This window comes from Zosterops lateralis, assembly GCF_965231275.1.
Source record: "Zosterops lateralis genome assembly, chromosome: 1".
NCBI lineage: Eukaryota > Metazoa > Chordata > Aves > Passeriformes > Zosteropidae > Zosterops > Zosterops lateralis.
In genome coordinates, this window is record NC_139762.1 from 130,003,259 (window position 1) to 130,021,025 (window position 17,767).

Below are 17,767 nucleotides of genomic sequence, written 5' to 3' on the forward strand. Positions count from 1 at the left end.
GAATAACTCACAACTTCATGGCTACAGCCACAAACTCAAGGGAATGGGCAGCACCAGAGATCATGCCCTGGTTCAGCTGAGTTCCTGGGAGCAAAAACCAAACCACCTTTTCAAACAGCAGTCATCCTATCCCTCCCAGTGCCCTGCACAAAGGCCAGTGGGAACAGGAAGAAAGCCATAAGAACCCTGCCCAGAGCTTCATCCCATAGATCCTCAGCAGAAAAGAGTACTCCCTTCAAATGTGGAAGGTACTCAGACAAGAAATTGGTAGTCTGTGTATGGTGGAAACCAGAAGTCTATTGCTCTTGCTCTCCAAAGACTAGAGCTATCATTTAATGCTTTAAATAAGTCTTCTCAAAGCTACTAATTTGATTTTATTTTGCTTTGGTTATTCTCTAGCAAGTCTTGACAACAGGGCCACTTTGCAGGACTGTGCACATGGCACTTGTAATTAAAGTCAACGGGAGTTATGAAATCTTTAAAACCAAGCCTGGGTGGCTAAAGCCAGTAGCCCAAAATTAGAAGCAACATTTGAAAATCCAGGTCACATTCTTTGTGTGCTTGTGTTACAGCATCACCTAGGGGCTGCAACTGAGATTAATGCTTACTCCTGGACCTTCCAAGGCTACTACAGGCTTGGATGCTTCCATATGTTCAGTTCCAATGTGCTGTAGTCATTGTCACAGAGACTGTACTGAACCAGGCTCTGAGCTTTTTGATGAGAAAGTTCATCTGGTAGATTTGTATGTACATATACAAATGCACACAACTATTTCATGCATTGTTTTTTGAGCAAGAACCACTGAAATGCTGAACTAGAGGGCACAGCAGTAGTAGAACATACTTTGGATCACAGCCACAGGAATGCTGCTGCTGTAAATTCCCCTACTCTAAAAACATTAAATAAGCCATCCAGTTATTTTATGATCATCTGAAAACTGAGATCCTCAAAAACTATGAAAATTGAACCCATGTGCATCCTTAGTATAGTCTGGCACTCACATTGTTGCTGATTATAGGAATTCAATGTTTACAATTTGCATTCTTTCCCACACTTCTTTTTTTTTTTCTGCATGGAAGTAAAAACTCGCTTCGTCTTACCATAATATAATTTAGACTGTTGAGGGCAAGACTGCTCCTTTGTGAGAAAAACAAAATCCATGCATGAGAGACCAATTCTTGTCTTTCACTGAGAAATGATGGAAATAGAAGATGATACAGTTCAAATTAAAGACAGAGGAAGGAGATGGTAATAAAAATTGACACCTCAAATTTCCAAAATCTCTTGAGATAATCATGACTTGGACTCAGAGTATGAAGGAATATAATAAATTTTGCTGAACAGCTGTCCAAAGTGAACAGAGACATCACAAACATTCAACAGAAGACTTGTGCAGGATCTACTCTTTGTGATGTTCTTCAGATGGATAGTGTAATTGCTAAAAGCAACAGCAAATGTAGAATCACCCAGAAACAAACAAATAAACAAACCAAACAAAAGTACTTTTTCCAGACCCAAAATGGGTTCCTAGAGCCACCTTCATGGTTTATGCATACAGCTCTCATGTACAGGCAGGTTACTGGCTTCATTGGTACAATATAAAACCTGAGCAAGTATGAAAGCCTACTTATCATCTTCACACTGCCAATGGTAAGCCCTCTGGCCCCAGCTGTGCTGACATGTCTGAAAGGTGTATCACTTAGTCCAAAAAAAGCTGGAAGTAGCAGAGCCTGACTATCAGCTGGCTTCAGGGGCGGCTCATACAAATTAAAGCAGCACAAGGGAAGGCACCTGGGGTGCACCTGCAGCTACAGCACTGACAGATGACTGAGAAGGCATAAAGCTAACAGACCATGGACACTGCTGAGCATAAGCCAGGAGGCTGGTTGTCCTTGTACTTTTCAGTCCACTGTATGAAGAGCTTATGGGTTTCTAGTCCTACTTTCTTTGAGCAATATTTAAGTGCCCAATTCCAGACCAGCCACGCTAAAGCAAAAGTGAATAACATGGGCAGGTTGTTTGTCCAAAACACATCTCCACTCAACTGGGAAACTGCACCTTTAGGGAACTACTTGAATTTGCTGAATTAGGACCGAGGCCTGCCATGTCTCCAGAGAACAAAACTGTGGTGTGGATAAGAAGGCAGATCATACCTGCAGACATAGGGAGCGAGAGTACTGCAGGAGGTATTTTGAGCATACAAAAAATAAAATCAGCTCAGAAACCTCTGGTTAAACCTAATTGTGTATTCCCTAGAGTACTCCAGCATATACCAGAGGGAACAAATGGCTCAGAATAGTGCATTGCTCCATGCATACATTAAAAGGATGTAGCTGAATGTGAGCACTCAGACACTAAAGTAGGCACACCAACACCTATTTCAAACACAAAGCCTTTGGCTCCAGCTTCTAGTCTGGGCGAAATCATATGATCTTAATAGTGTGCAAGTTGTGCCACAGCATGACTGAGCACAAATAAAGCCAGTAGACCCATCTGACACTGATGATTAAGCTCCACCCTCAACAGCAACTACCAAGACATAAAACAAAGATTGGTAGTTCAAATGTAGTGGACCTCCATGCTTAAAAAGGAGCACATTTTTAAAGTGTTGCTTCTTAAACAAAGTTTTTTCTACTTTTACATTTTTTTCCAAGTATTTTTAATGCTTTAATGAAGAATGAAAACATAAACACCCTCCCCATCCCCTTCTCCAATGTCATAAGCAGTGTTTTGAGAGAAGTGGCTCCTATAAAATTTTAAATCAGGTATTTTCCCACCATTCAGAAGAGGTTTAGAAACTGAACACTTGACTTTTAGGTGTTCTTCCCAGACTACAAGCTTAAGTCCTTAAGTTAGGCTACCCCTAACTTTACTACAACCTCAAAATATATGGCCTCTCTGTAAACCATTCAAAATGGCAAGTCATGTTGAAAAGGAAAGGAAAGCCCTTCCCAGCAAATCAGAAAGTCCCAGTATTCAATGTCTGTATGGAGAAGGAACTGAAGAAGAAAAGGAAAGCTATGCTGCTTTACAAACTACACATCTGGCTTTGAGGAGCAATCAGCAGCTCACAATAGGTTTCAGGTATAACAGAACTGGAAACTGCTTTGGCCTCCACTGCTGAGAGTTCCCACAACAGCAAAGTGTTTTAGACACTCAGTGGCACCTTTATACTGGCTGTTTACTTGCTGACTGCCTGTCCTACAGTCCTGGTACAGGAGGCCTTCTTTCTTCCTTGGTCTGTCATGAGACCATCTTGCAACTCAGCTCTCCCCATCCAATAATAAATAAAACCCAAAAATAACAAGACAAGAACTTATCCTGTACACTAGAAAAACTTCAGATAGGATAATGTAACTGTTCTTGCTATCAGATCTGCTGCTCCAAAATAATAAATTACAGCAAAACCTCAGAGTGCACTGTAGGCTGCTCAGGAATGACTGCATTTGTCAAAATGCATTTACTTAGAATAAAACATAACAGTTTCTAAAGACAGTATGTCATAATTTCCTATGCCTTACAGGTACAGACAAACACACATACTGGTGACATGGGTTGATTTACTCAATTATTGCAAAATACATTGCTTTGCAATCAATACAGAGCAATTCTATTCAAAATTATTAAATATGCGTAACATCTGTGTCCTCTTGTGATAATAAAGAAAAAATAAAGTTTTAACAGCTGGAACAAGTGATGATCTTCACAGAAGAGTAACAAAAGAATTGGTCGAAACCATGCTCAAAATTTTAATTAGATGTGGTGTATGATCTATGCAGCAACATGACAACTGAAGTTCAGTGCTCAACCTCTTGCTTGTACACCTCTACTTTAAAACTCTCCATTTTTATTTAATCTACTACCTAAGGTTCTTGCCACTACCCTCTGCTTATACCACACTGCCTCAAATTAGCCTCCCTTCAATGACTGACATTGATGGACAGCCTCTGGAGGGCCAATTCCAATCTCTCCATAGCAGCATGGGACATCACTGGAGGACAGAGAAAGGGAAAAACATCAGAAGCAGGAAAGTAGGAATGAGAGGCTGTGACAGAACAAGCAGTTCAAAACAGGACAGTGCATGACTGTTACAAAACACTGTTCAAGCAGCAGAAATCACACATGGATGCTTGTTGTTAAACAGCTCAGTGATTTGTCATTATAGGTGTTACAATATACAGAATTCAGCAACAGCACGGTAATTGATAAAACTGAGATCACTAATTTTACAGCAGTGATCAAAAGCACCTTTCCAATGTGTGCAAAGCTCACATCCAAAGTGATGGGCTGAAAATACAGTTGTCAGTCAGGGGAGGACTTGTGAGAACACATGTGAATTCCAGCCAGAACTGCTGATAGAGGAGACAAAGTGTCATTTACCAAGCAGCATTTGAATAGTTTACTTAAGTTTCCCTTGTCCCTAGCCATGCCTCTTTTAAAGTAAAGTAAGAAAAAACCCCAACATACCCAAGCAAAAAAACCCCCAAAAACCCAAAAAACCTCAAAACAACAACCAAACCCCCCAAAGAAAACAAGAAAACCCAGCATCCTCCCAACCCCCCCAAAGCAAAAATCACACAACAACCAAAAGAACCAAATCAAACACAAATGTTTAAAATAAAAAGACTTAATTGGAAATAACTTAAATGTGTTGTCAAACAACATTTCTTCAAGGCCAAGCTGTTGTAATAGTATACAGAAGTCAGCTTCCAACAAGATGACACCTCAATATTTCTCTTTCCAATATTTTTAGGGGGCAGTTCAGCAATGTGCGCACCAGGTCTGCATTTATGAAAACGTGTGCTTGTCCCCACAGGAAGGTAGATGTTGTACTTCAGCATCTGTTTACACAGGAAAGCTTTGTATACATAGTTGGTGTCTGTACCCTTTGCAAGTACAAAATAGGCTCTCACATTGGAAAACCATGGTACTTAAAATACCTAAACCATTAGATTTCAAACATCTTACTTTGGTATTGAATCAATAGAAAATTTACAATGCCATTCTTCAGTCTTACACAGACTGAGTTTTTAACCAAGGAAATAAAAGAAGTAACAAGTCTCAGTATTCAAAGAAATCTACAAATACATTCATCAATATGTAGTACATTACAAATAAAAAGGCAACATATGTAATTGCTATAGTGTGAATGGAAACCAAGTAGTAGGAGAGCCTGAAAGTCTTCCTAACATATTTTTTCATGTTATATTACATGCCACTGCAGCAATGATGATATAGCAGCTTCTACTACATTACTTTTCAAGTTGTACACTCTGTGTTTGATTGAAAAGCAGGGTAGGAAATTAAAGGCCTCTGAGGAGCTCAGCAGCAACACTTAAGTGCATTGAAAACATTGATAATCTGTGGCACATAGGAAGTGATGGATTACACAGGATATTTTCTTCTATTTACAGTATCATACACTTGTATAAAGTCTCTGCTGCATTTTTTCTTTAGTACCTAGCCTGTGGCAAATCACAGTAACATTAGTCAAAGAAAAAGGAAATCCCATTTTCTCATAAAGACTAAGAAACTAATGGGTATTAGTTATCCTTGCTTAAGCTACCTAGCCCTCTGAATGCCTTGAATACCAAAATTTAATTGGCACTAAAACATTTTGATAACTTAATACAGAAACTGATTGCTCATGATTTCTTACCTCTTGACTTAATTATTACATTCACTGCTGGAGAATTATCCACTTTGCTAGATGTCACAATTAATATATTAAAAAACCCCAAAAGAACATCCAGACAAAAACTAAATCACTCCTCTCAAAAAAACAAAAAAACTGCAAGAAAGGGTGACTTTGCTGTTGAGTATCTGATGCATGATAGGAAACACCACAGCAATGGGGTCTATCACAGTGACATCGTGCTGCCTCTCAGACACCAAAGACTACAGCAAGTCTTCACAAATAATTATGTTCATGAAGATAGTAAGCAACTTAACTTCAGCAAAAAACTGCCTTATCACCAAGCTCAGTAGGGCATCTGAGCCTTCAAAGCAGTTTCTGATATCAGTCTGAAAACAATTGGATTTCTGGGTCCAGCTAGGATGGAAGCAAATAGAAGGAAGTAGGAAGAAACACTGTACACAATGTGGCACAGATGAAAAAAAGACAAATTTACAAAACACACTACAATAGAGGAGGAAAAACAATGAAATAACATGACCTCTGTCACAGAGAACAGGAGGCTTGGCCCTCTACTATGAAGCAGATTATTATATATGTATTTTAAAAACTTTAAAAAAAATGAAAATGTATGACTCAAGCAGGATGACAATGTAGAACAAAAAAACTTCTGTGTTTGAGTATCAATTTCACATCCTTTACAAGAAAACTGGACCATTTCCTTTCTGGTAAAACCCCGACATAAGGCCTAAAGAGACTTTAAACAAAAGAAAGCAATATGAAATTTTTAAATACTAACACTTGCATGGGAAAGTTTTGTTGTGAGACTGAGAAAGAAGGGCAGAGTAGCCAAAAGGGTTGCATACTCTTCTAGAAAACAACACAATAAATTAACCAAACAAAAAAAATCCAATCAACTATGCCAACTGACTATCACTTCACTAACCTTTGGGTTTAAGTCCTCAACTCAGATATAAAAAATGAACTTGCAACACCTGAACACAAAACAGAGAGTACCTGCTATGATAAAACATTATTTTCCAGTATACCCTTCATGAACTTTTGGTGCCACATGCTGAAGAAACTAGATTTACGTCAGTGAATGGCAAGTGTCGTCAAGCAACGATCTGCACTACACTGGTGGCTCCATCTTCATCATCCTTCTCTTCAACACCTCCTTTTTTAAACTTTAATTTAAAAATGGATCTTCCATTTGGTAATTCAGAGCCAGGTCTGATATTCTTTGTCACTTCTGGTCACACTGTAGGATGTCTTTAGATACCATTCTTATTTCTTGCCAATTCCATTTGATACTTTTGATTTGGAGTGTCGATTTCTTCTTCTAGATGAATGGCTTTCACTATTGACTGAATGTTTTGGTGGACTATTGTCAGCACCTGCTGAGAAACAAATATTTATTTAATACATATACCTATTTATATAGGTGACATTGTCAAGCTCCTATCTGAAAGGCAGTAGGGCTTTTTAGAGCTACAGTGTTTACAGTATGGATTATTTCAGGCAATAATACAAACTGGTTGATACTTGTACTCCATCTAGTGGCCTATTTTTTTTAAAGCAAGTCTTAAGATTCCTGTAAAATTCTTCTCCTCCCTCCCCCCAAAATCAGAAGTTTGCTATAGCAGAGTACAGTGGTAAAACATCTTTCATTTTAAATCATAGCAATAATTAAACCTCCCCATTTTTCTAAGTGGCAGGTACTACTATCAGAAATTAAGAAACATGTAAGCAAAGTCTTTTAAGGATCTTTTAAGAGTACATTTGTAGATTTCAGTCTTTCCAATGATAAAATATATTTTATTCTGATAAAAAAATGGGAGGCAGTGAGCACCAAAACAAGAAGTCAAGAACAAAATGTGAAAGAAGCTGAAACCTGTAATTGACGAAGTAACAGGAAGGTATGGAGAAAGGATTTTTTAAAATCAGATTTCTCCAGCATGCATAAATTGGAAAAACATTCTGAGTGCAAATAATTTTTCTCCCAACTATAAAAGTCTACAAATTCACTAAACTGAGAATAAACATCCAGAAAAATGAAGCATGAAATATAAAGAAGATCTGCTGTAGGTGCTTTTCAAGCATATGATACATAAGAAATATTTTTAATTTTACAAACACCTGCAACATAGACCCTGACAGATAACTTCCAGGTGTGAGTTTTTGATATTCAATAAGCAAGACCACACCAAAAAGCTAATGGAGGAGGCAGATAACTGACCTCTAGTGTAGGGAAAAGAAGTCAGAAAGAAGCTGCCTTTGCATAGTGCAGAGAAAGCTGCTTATGATCATCAGCACTGAACTGACAAGGCAAGTATTAGTAAACACAAGGTCCAGGGCACATGGCTGACTATTCCTTAACAAGGAGAAATAAAAGTACAGCAAATCAAACATGCAATGTTCAGAGAGAAAACCTGTCCATAACAGTTATGAAATGCAAAATGCCTGACACCTACAATAACTGCCTGGAGTAACAACAGAAAAAAACCCAGTTGACACATTAAAAAATAAATACATTTTCAAGAATCAGAATTTGAAAGGGAGTAAAGAAAAATAGCTTAGCGGATGATTTATCTGCATTGGTCCTGCAGGGATGTTAAAATAAGCCCAGCTGAAACTAGGTAAGTTTCTCAAGCCTCATTTTCTAGCACTGAGCCTTATTGATACCATTTCAGGAATACAGCTACAGAAGTACCAATACCTCTGCTGAATTTAGACTGAAGCCAGGAAGCATCTGGACTGTATGGACTGTCTTCACTTTCTGATAAGGTCTGCAAAAACAAGGACACGTCATTGGGATGTTGGAGGTTCTTGTTATCAGTACTCTTCCCTTTTGCAACTGGATTTATAAACTGGCAGAAGTCCTCATAAAACATTCAGACATTGCTTCAGACTTTTCCCTTCCTAGTTAGAAGGCACCACATAGATGGTACAGTAAGAACTCACCACTTGCCACGTGATCTGTTGTGTAACCAAGTATTCTTAATATTCCCCTAGCATTCCACCTGTACAATGGGAACATTAGCTAACCATTCATCCTTGAATGCTTTGCTAAAATTACAGCCTCATTTTGAGTAACTAAGAGGACAGCATTCTTTAGAAACCACAGTGTAATTTGGGATCTGTCCAAAGCCTGCTCAATTCAGAGTTCTTTCTATTGACTTCAGTCACACTCTAGACCACCCCCCTTATCCCCATTTATGCTAACTCTGGTAAAGAATTTCAATATCTAGGAGCTTTGGAATCTTAACTCTGGAATTAAAAAAACCAAAAAACCCCACAGGTTTCTGTTATATAAGTACCTTTTCTCGGTGGCCGTAGTACTCTGCGTACCAAACCATACCATATAAACACAAGAAAGTTGTAAAGGCCTACACAAGGGAGGAGAAGAAAAAGAACATCAAAAAATCTGTAAAACTTTTTCCAAATTCCTTGCTGATTCAAAGTTTCAGAGTCCCTGGAGATGCCACATTTAGACTTTCATGCTCTGTCTCTCCCTGTATCTTTTCTCAGGATGAGTAAGACTCGTGCATCAACTTCAAGCTACACACAGAGCCTGCCACCATGGGGTATGCAGAACAATTCTCAATGGGAGCAGGAAAATACATCCAGATCACCCACAGGAAATAGTGCCAGTAGGATTTCTGTCCACACTCTGTACAGATGTCACACAAAGGCAGCTGGTAGGCAATTGTAGGTATATTATCAGGAACCATTGGTCTGGGAGAAAACCAAATTCTCCTTCTCCCTGCCCTATGCTTCAGGCTAGATTACATATTTGTTTTTGTGGTACTCTGATCTGAGAAGCAATTCAATACTTTTCTCCTCTGAAGTATCAGGAATAAAATCACCACGCTAAATAACAGAACAATAAATTCTGACTCCCCATCACCTGTTCAAACTGTTACCAATTAGAAGGGAGAAGCCTATTATAAATGCCAGCCTATTATAAATGCCTTATTTTTCACTGAGCATGAAAAATGTGTTTGGCATCAGAGTTACAAGTCTGGCAAGACAAATGTCCATTTACTGTTATAAAATGGGCATTTCATGCTGCATTTGCAGTAATCACACTGAAGTACAGAAAGTTACAGGCTTAGTGAGAATGATTTGCTTGATAAATGAGGGTTGTTTATGTAGTTGTAAGACTTCAGTGTGGCACAACACGCATTGCTTATTAACACTATCCATTAACTCCTGTTCATCTCCAGCAGGCATTACCAAAGCTAGGCTCAACTGAACTGACATCATCCCTCACAAAGATAAAGCATCCTATAACTACTGTTTGTTTCATTGTTAAGCACCAGTAATCTGCTATGTCTCGAAGAAATGAGAAAATAAGTTATTCTAGTCCCTTCAAAGTGAGTTCTATGCAATCTAGCATTTGTTTTTACTAGGACATGCATAAATCTCTTTACCAGCATTGCCCCACAATGATCCCCTGCTGCCAGTGTTCCAGAGAGGAAGCTATTTAGAATGCTCTCAATGCTTTTGTCATGCTTTATGTTTCACATGAGAAATCTCACTTACCACACAGAGAAGCCAAAACACAACATACAGTATTTGTGTTTTGGAAAAAAGATCTTGTCCAAACTTTATGCACACAATAGCTTCAAGGAAGGCAATTACTCTGTGGGTAAATGAAAGCAGAGGGGAGAGTGATTAAAAACATGAAGGATTTAACTCACATGTTCTCAACTCAGACCTCAGACTGTCAACTCTAAACAAGCACTATCCTCTAGTGAGTCCACACCTCCCTGACACCACCATTAACTGAAATTCTTTGACAAATGTCCTTTTTTTTCTATACTTTTCTCAGCATAAACAGCACATAAAAAGTGATTGACTGGCATTTCACTGTTCCATGGGGCACCAGGGAATAAGGAGTGTATGCCAATGGCAGAGAATCTTCAATTGTGCCTACCACTGTGCTTCAGCTCTCATCACATAGAAGTTTCTTTTCCATGCTGAACACCCAACAGACTCCCCTGATGGATGAACTAGAACTGTGCTTTACGTCTCCACTAGATGCAAACGTACAATTCTAAATTGTCTAGTTTGCTTGCTTCACATGTACTTCCCATATTTTCACATATGAGAAAATTCATATGAAACAACAATTCAAATTCTCTGAGAATCCATGCATTTGCTCTGTTTTATCTGTAAACTCAGGTCCACATGACAACCTCAGAGGATTTAGGGAGAAATGTGAGAGGGAAAAAATGCAGTTTTTACTTCCCTCTCAGACATTAAAAGAATCAAAAAAAGTATCTCCATCTCTCTCCCTGCTACCAGGTGTTTCCACCTTTTCAGGTTCAAAGCTATTAAGACTTGTCCATTACTTGTATAGGAATCCAAAGTTTCTATTGTCTGCCATGGAAATAAATTTAGTTTGTATAGGTCCTGAAAATTACATATGTTTAACAATACAAGTGTAGAAAAGTGGCACTAAAAACCTGCATTAAAAGTGTAGAAAATGGACTCATCTCAATCTGAAGCAAATCATGAAAAACACTAATAAATTTAGAGTGTAATACTTAGCTTGCTCAATAGAGAATATAAGAATATCTGAGCAATGCATGAAAACTCCTCACCTATGTGCAGACACACTTAACACGAGATTAAGTGTTCCAGTCTCCCAAGCTTGACACAGAGGACACATTCCCTACCAGCACTCTCCATTACTAGTTCACAAAAATGCCACTATTGCCTTCAGAGAAGACTCATTTTCCTCCATGAAAGAGGAAGAAAAATGTGTGCTTGACTAAACCACTGGTATTGCAGAGATGGTCCTGGTGCAAGTGATAAATCACAGCTTTTTCAGTACTATTTAATGTGACTTTCAGCATGATGAGTGAGGCCAAAACTTAAATTCATGGCAGTAACGTCCAACTGGCCAATATACAAATCAATGAGATGCGTATTAGTAAAAAAATGAGAGCAGTATTACTCTCTTGGGTCACTAATTATTTTTCTTTCTTGGTTTTATATTATTCTCACTGATCCAGCTGCACAGTAAAAAATCATGAAACCAAACTACAGGAGTGGGAAGAGAAAGACCAAGATCAGGAAACAAGCATAGGGTTATGATACACTCAAACAAACAAAACAATAGACTATTTTCAATAAGGACTCGAAAAATTACAGCTGTTTGCCCTGAATTTATACATTCTTTCTGTTATTCCTGTCAAGAATACTTGGGTTAAGCACATTTTACAATAGGACAGCTATTACAGTTGATGAAGTGGCAAATCAAGAGAAAGAAGGATGTAAAAGGTGTTAGTGTCCTACTGAAGGGAGAGGAGAGCACTCCATTGAAGTAAATATGGTAAGTTTTCATCCAAGCAAAACAGTCTTGCAACATCCTAACAGATACTCCTTTTTGAAGGGCTTCATCTTAATGAAAATAATGCAGTTTCAGCAGGGCTGTTGCATTGGCCTTGTTTATGCTTTACATTGCTTACTGTACATCCATCAAGAGTTGCAATAGTTATGTCAAGATGAAAAGAAACAGTTTTGTACTAATGAAAGGCACTAATTTTAATTATATCCATAGTTAGGGTGATTAAGACTCCACTTGTGCCTTTAGAAGTGTGTTGGTTACCGCAGATATGAATGTTCTATACACTTCTTTTATTTGCTCCAGAAATTATATTCTAGATAGCTAAATTACTGGAAGATTTCCTCTTTTTCTGCAATCAACAGGACCTCCTAGTGATGCTCTGGTTTTTCTTCTGCAGATCACAGAAGTAAGCAGTAGGAAGAAGAATACTTATTCCATACACATGTCCCACTCTTAGATCAGACTGTGGGTGAATGTTCTATTGCAGTTCTTGTTAAGCAATCCTACAGACATATTTGGGTATCTATTTATTGACACACATGACATTAATGTGTTCAGTGAGAGCTCTGGACCAAGCATGATAGGTTCTATAATCCTTAACAATTTTTCAGAAACAACCATGCCAACTCTTCATTTAAATGTATCCTATAAGAGAAAAAGAGATTGCAGCCAAGGTCACCATGGCTCATAGTACACTCATAGAAATACTGGATAACCATGGCTTGCTTCACTGTCTTCTGCTGTGATGCTGCTAACAGCAGCAATGTCCACCTTGGCAGCCAGGGAAGCATTACTCTCACAACCATCAAGCAAAGGCAAGCTGTAGAGGCAAGAGTTTGCCCTTCTCACCTGATTGAGAATATGGGCAGAAAGGCCAATGGTACTTTGAAGAAGCCTAGTCTTATCCAGTAGTTCCTAGTTCTTTCTTCTGTTGTCCTTACTCATTCTATCCTTTCCCATGTTCTACCTCCAAATTCAGAATTTCCCTTTCCTCTGAATTTGCAAAACCAAAATAAACCAAGGACTGGCTTCCTGGGGAACTGCCTGTTCCTGTGCTGGACCCATCCTTAACACTTGTCCACGTGCCTCAGGAATGCAGCAAGAACACTTACCCAAACACCCAGCACTGAGTTCCCACTCTCTTGCACTGTGTGTCTGTGAGGTAAGCATAGTATTGCCTGAGAAGAGAAGCAAGAAAATTCTTCAGTGAAGCTGAAAGTCCCCAAAATGTTTACATTTAGAAAAAAACTTTGTGTTACAGATTTATCTATAGTGAAAATGAAGTGCTGATGGTTAAATTAACATGCAATCATTCTGGATGTCTACCAGATGGCTTCAATTCTAGTAGGACAGATTACCACATATATCAAATAGCTTGAGACAACACAGAAAACAATCCTGAGAGCAAGGACTGGGAAAGTACCCAAACTAGTAGGCTAGTAACATTTATCTCCTGCATCTCTGCTGAGTCTCCAATTCTTACAGGCAAACTGCAACAGTTCAAAAATAATTAGAGAATCCCTATTTTTTTTTCCACAGTTTGTCTTTTATTTATTAAAAACTGCATTTTCTTGAGAAATGTGGGTCTGAATCTTGCAAGAATGTGGCTATTCCACATCCTGTTTGAAAGGTCTAACCACTGGCATATTTTCCTCCCAAGAACAGTAGAATTTTTCACTATTTTGAAAACAGTATGGAGACCATTCTGCTTGGCTCTCTATGTTCCAGAAATTTAGGAGTTTAGAGAGGTGAATTCCAAAGAACTGGAATCAAATTTCCTGTTCTCAGTTTCTGATTTCCACTGACAGCTGGGGAAGACAAGTGTTATTAGTCCAACAATACAAGGACTGCTAAAGAATAAAGACTTCTATGGATGTGCAAGTGCTACAAAGAAAACCAAAAACTCTTACAAATTCACCTATATAACAGCTCACAGGGTGTTTAGTGTGGTTTAATTAATAGTGTGAAATCACTGCACATAACTAGAGACAGTATTTGAGGAATAAACCAATTCATGGCTGCCATTTAACTGTCCAAGATAACATCACTTTGGACATGAACAGGGAATTCTCTGCCTCTGACTTCAGATCTGTGTAAATTCTGTCTACCTCCAACTATGTAATGGGGAAAAAAAGAAAATTAAGGGCCTTTGCTAGCAAGGTAAAATTGCAAGCATGACCAAAACCACATTCATGTTCCTATACAGCTGTTAATGCTGCATACATACTGTTCTCTTCTCACAATAAGCTACTGCTTGATCACAGTAAGGAGCTGTTATAAAAACCAACAGCTCTATTTTTCCTCATCTACACCTTTAGGAGCACCTGACTCATTAACTTGAATACTTTCACATGCAGTCCTCAAGGATAACATATGCAGCTAAGTCACAAAACAGGGAGATGCTACTATACAAACAGGAGAAGAACAGACTGGCTCTGCATCCCTACGGCAACACAGTTGTTAATGTATATTTTACCTCATTAGTTTATCTGTCAGGAAATACATTTTACTGACAAGACATGATTGATTTGCATTTCATGGTGGCAAAAGCATACATTTTGTGAAACATGCCATACTTATTCACAAACTATATGTAGTTCTTGGATGCCTAAATGTTAAAGCTACTTTAAACTGAAAAAAAACCCCAAAACAAAAGAATTACCTTACAGTGGGTGCTGTAATGATTCCTATGAAGAGAATTCTCCCCCAGCTTAAAGGGTGGCTTGCTTGGAACACAAAGATATGTTTCAAAAAGAATGTGTTCAACTCAGTTAGCTAGATTAAAAAAAAAGCTCGTTAATAGTGTTCAACTTATATAACTCCTAATGAGTTAGTACAGAAAATGTGCAAAGATTAATATGGAAACTAAAGCATAGAAAGAAATCTATGTTCTACTATAACCCTGTTGGTAAGATTGACCAAAAGAGAAATTCCTGCTCTGCCTTTTGCTAGGACAAGCAAGTAATATAGGAGTAAAACAAAGATTTCTCCTCTAGAAACCTATATGATTTACTTACTCTCTTACAGAAGAGAGTATTTACTCTCTTCTGATAACTTGCATATCCTAAATCAGGTACAAATGACCAAGGCAATTTTGGGAGAGAAGTGGAAGAGATCATATATTTAAAAAAACCCCAAACCTCAAACAACTATATCAAATATGTATGGATTTCCTTTAAAACACTAAATTAGGAAATTAAAAACAAATTCATAAAAGTTTTAGTTTTAAGTTTTTAAAGCACTTGTGACGCTAGAGTCTTGCTGGATCAGTGACAGTATTCTGAGTATCATTGATCCATTCAACAGTCAATGGGAAATAAAAAAATAAAAAAAAGCCTAAAGCAAAACAAACACCCCCCACCACATCAACACAACAAAACCAAAATAAATTAAAGTTCCACCACCCAAACCACTGCCTAGCAGTTTTTAAATGCATGCCAATTGCAAAAAGCCCATGTAGCAATCTGTAACATTTGGTTTTTTCCAGAGATTCTGTAATTACACTCCTGAACTACCACATAACTCCTGTGAAAGTGCCCTGTCCAATTCTGCATTATCAATAAATTTAATTGAGTATTTCAATAACAGGCATACATTCCATCAGAATAACTTTTAGTCCAACATAGCCAACCAGTAACTGAGCTGATAGCAGCTTTGATTTCACAGGATTTATTTCTTACCTGCCAAATAATCATGAAAAGGTAGACTCCAGCTACTCTCTGAAATGAAGACTTTGGATCAAACCAGCGGACGTAGGTCCAGCTGGCTGGGGTGAACTGTAATACAGCTCTTTTGATTTTCCCTGTGGTTGTGTGAATGTCCCTGGGAAAAAAAATAATGGCTGGAGTAAATACAAGGAATATGCCAGAAGGAAAAAACAAAAAAGCAACAGCCCTGTTACAGATGTCTCTGACGAGCAATCACTTTTTTTTTAATCAACAGCATAGATATTCTCAGACACAACTATGTACTAGGCAAGGGGGAATTCAGAAAAATAATCTTATTAAGCATTTCAGTCAAGGTGCATATTCTGCTAAAGAAGTCCACCCTTCTCTATCCTTAGTCAATAACTCAGTGACTAACTACAAATAAATTTATCATTCCCTTCAAAGAAATGAGGACATCAATTCTGCAACTTCCTTGGAAAATCTAGAGGTTATTTCTTCCTAGTCTATGTTGCTACTGCTCTAACCCCAAACACTCCTTGTTCTGGAGCTCACTGACATCAATCCTTCAAGAATCTGTCAGATTCATTATTCATTATTTGTATAAGGGGCTAGCTCCTTTATAAGGTTTAATAATACTACACCTCCAGCACACATAAGCCCTGCTGTTCTGATATCAGATGTGTGCAGACCTCCTGGAGAGGTGTGATAGCACTGTTAGAAGCTAGAAAGCATTTAAATTCCATTTTGAAAGGGGATTTTAATGCAGGCTCCTCTGACATGTATTACTGATTCTTGCTTTTGGTAATATTACTTCAGATGAGCAACACCATCCAAAGGACACAAAATCTAAGAAAAACTCAGAGCTTTCTCTTCTGAAGACTAGCAGGACTAGAAGCCAGTTTTTACCCTGTTATTTCTCTGGCCCTTCTGCCCCTCCCCCCCCCCCAAAAAAAAAAAAAAAAAAGAAAAAAAAGAAAAAAAAGCCCCCTCAGATTTGGTATTTCCAATATTTGTGTTCTTCTAGGCCAGAGAGAGCTTAGGCAAGGGAGAATCTTCTAAACTTTAAGATCTGTATTTATTAAATGAAAAAAGGGAAGGAGAAAGGGGAAGGAAATTAAAAGGGTGCAAGCAAAAGCTTCTCATTTTTGCAGCACGTTAAAGGTCAGAAAAATCTACTCATGCATATAAAAGAACATGAGGAAAAATTATCCCACAAAGACAGTAAAGACTAGTTGTACCATAGCTAGTCTGCAGTTTAAACTTTCAGTGAACTCTCTAAAGCCAGAAGGACCATCAATTCTGATAGAAATGCAGGAAAACTGAATTCAAACTAAAGGCTGGATTGTTCTTAGAGTAATTAACAAATCTGTGAGTAAAAAAAGAAAGCAGTACACAAATTCATACAAGGTACCAATTTTGAAGCCAAGATCTGAGTTCCTCTTCCATCTCTCCGGGGAATTTACTGCACTTGAGCCTGTTTAATCTACGCCACTGGTAATGTGCAGATATCCATGCCTGCTACCAGCTAGCAGGGAACAAGGCAGGAGAGAGGCAAAAAGCTATGGAAGAAACCACACCTGGACAGCTAGGAACTGACACTAGGCCAAAAGCTGTTGCCCTTTAACACAACAAATGCCTCTTTATTTTACAGTTACTCCATTTATTTCAGAAGGTCAGCAATAAAATAAGACAATTCACAGCACAGGAACCATCAGCTCCATGTCCCTACTGCAATTACAGCTAGTGCTGACAGATTGCCACACTAATGCATCACCAAGGTGAGCCCAAACCCAGTTTAAAAATATACAATAAGAAAACCATCACCATTAGTTTTGCTCCATGACTTCCTCAAAGTTTTATGTATACAGAATAAACTGAAAATGCAAATAGCTTTATTATTTTCTATTGTCCATTGGCATCAACGCTTGTAACTTAAAATTGCAATAGAAAATCATATATACAGTCACATTTACAAACACATGCTGTACAGGAACATTACTATGACATTGATATTTAACATTTAAAATAAAATTACAGCACTGTCAGCACAGGCAGATTCCATGCTAGTTTTATACATGCAAAACAATGTTTACCAAGCTTAA

The 17,767-nt window shown here is 38.1% G+C and overlaps 1 protein-coding gene across 2 annotated transcripts in view; it reads right to left on the reverse strand.

The window, feature by feature from the left end:
- Positions 1–3,641: 3,641 nt before the first annotated feature.
- The window catches only part of PTDSS1 (phosphatidylserine synthase 1), a 29,983-nt gene continuing 15,857 nt past the window's right edge, over positions 3,642–17,767 (reverse strand). Inside the window, exons 7-13 of one of the 2 annotated variants that reach the window (XM_083881159.1) lie at positions 15,678–15,819; positions 14,660–14,772; positions 13,110–13,175; positions 10,185–10,284; positions 8,957–9,025; positions 8,356–8,425; positions 3,642–7,033 (exon numbers count right to left, since the gene is read on the reverse strand). In XM_083881159.1, the coding sequence (XP_083737285.1) occupies positions 6,924–7,033; positions 8,356–8,425; positions 8,957–9,025; positions 10,185–10,284; positions 13,110–13,175; positions 14,660–14,772; positions 15,678–15,819 (670 nt within the window). In that variant the 3' untranslated portion in view covers positions 3,642–6,923. Of the gene's footprint in view, positions 7,037–8,355; positions 8,426–8,956; positions 9,026–10,184; positions 10,285–13,109; positions 13,176–14,659; positions 14,773–15,677; positions 15,820–17,767 lie in introns of both variants that reach the window. The other variant, XM_083881158.1, reaches the window with a different exon arrangement.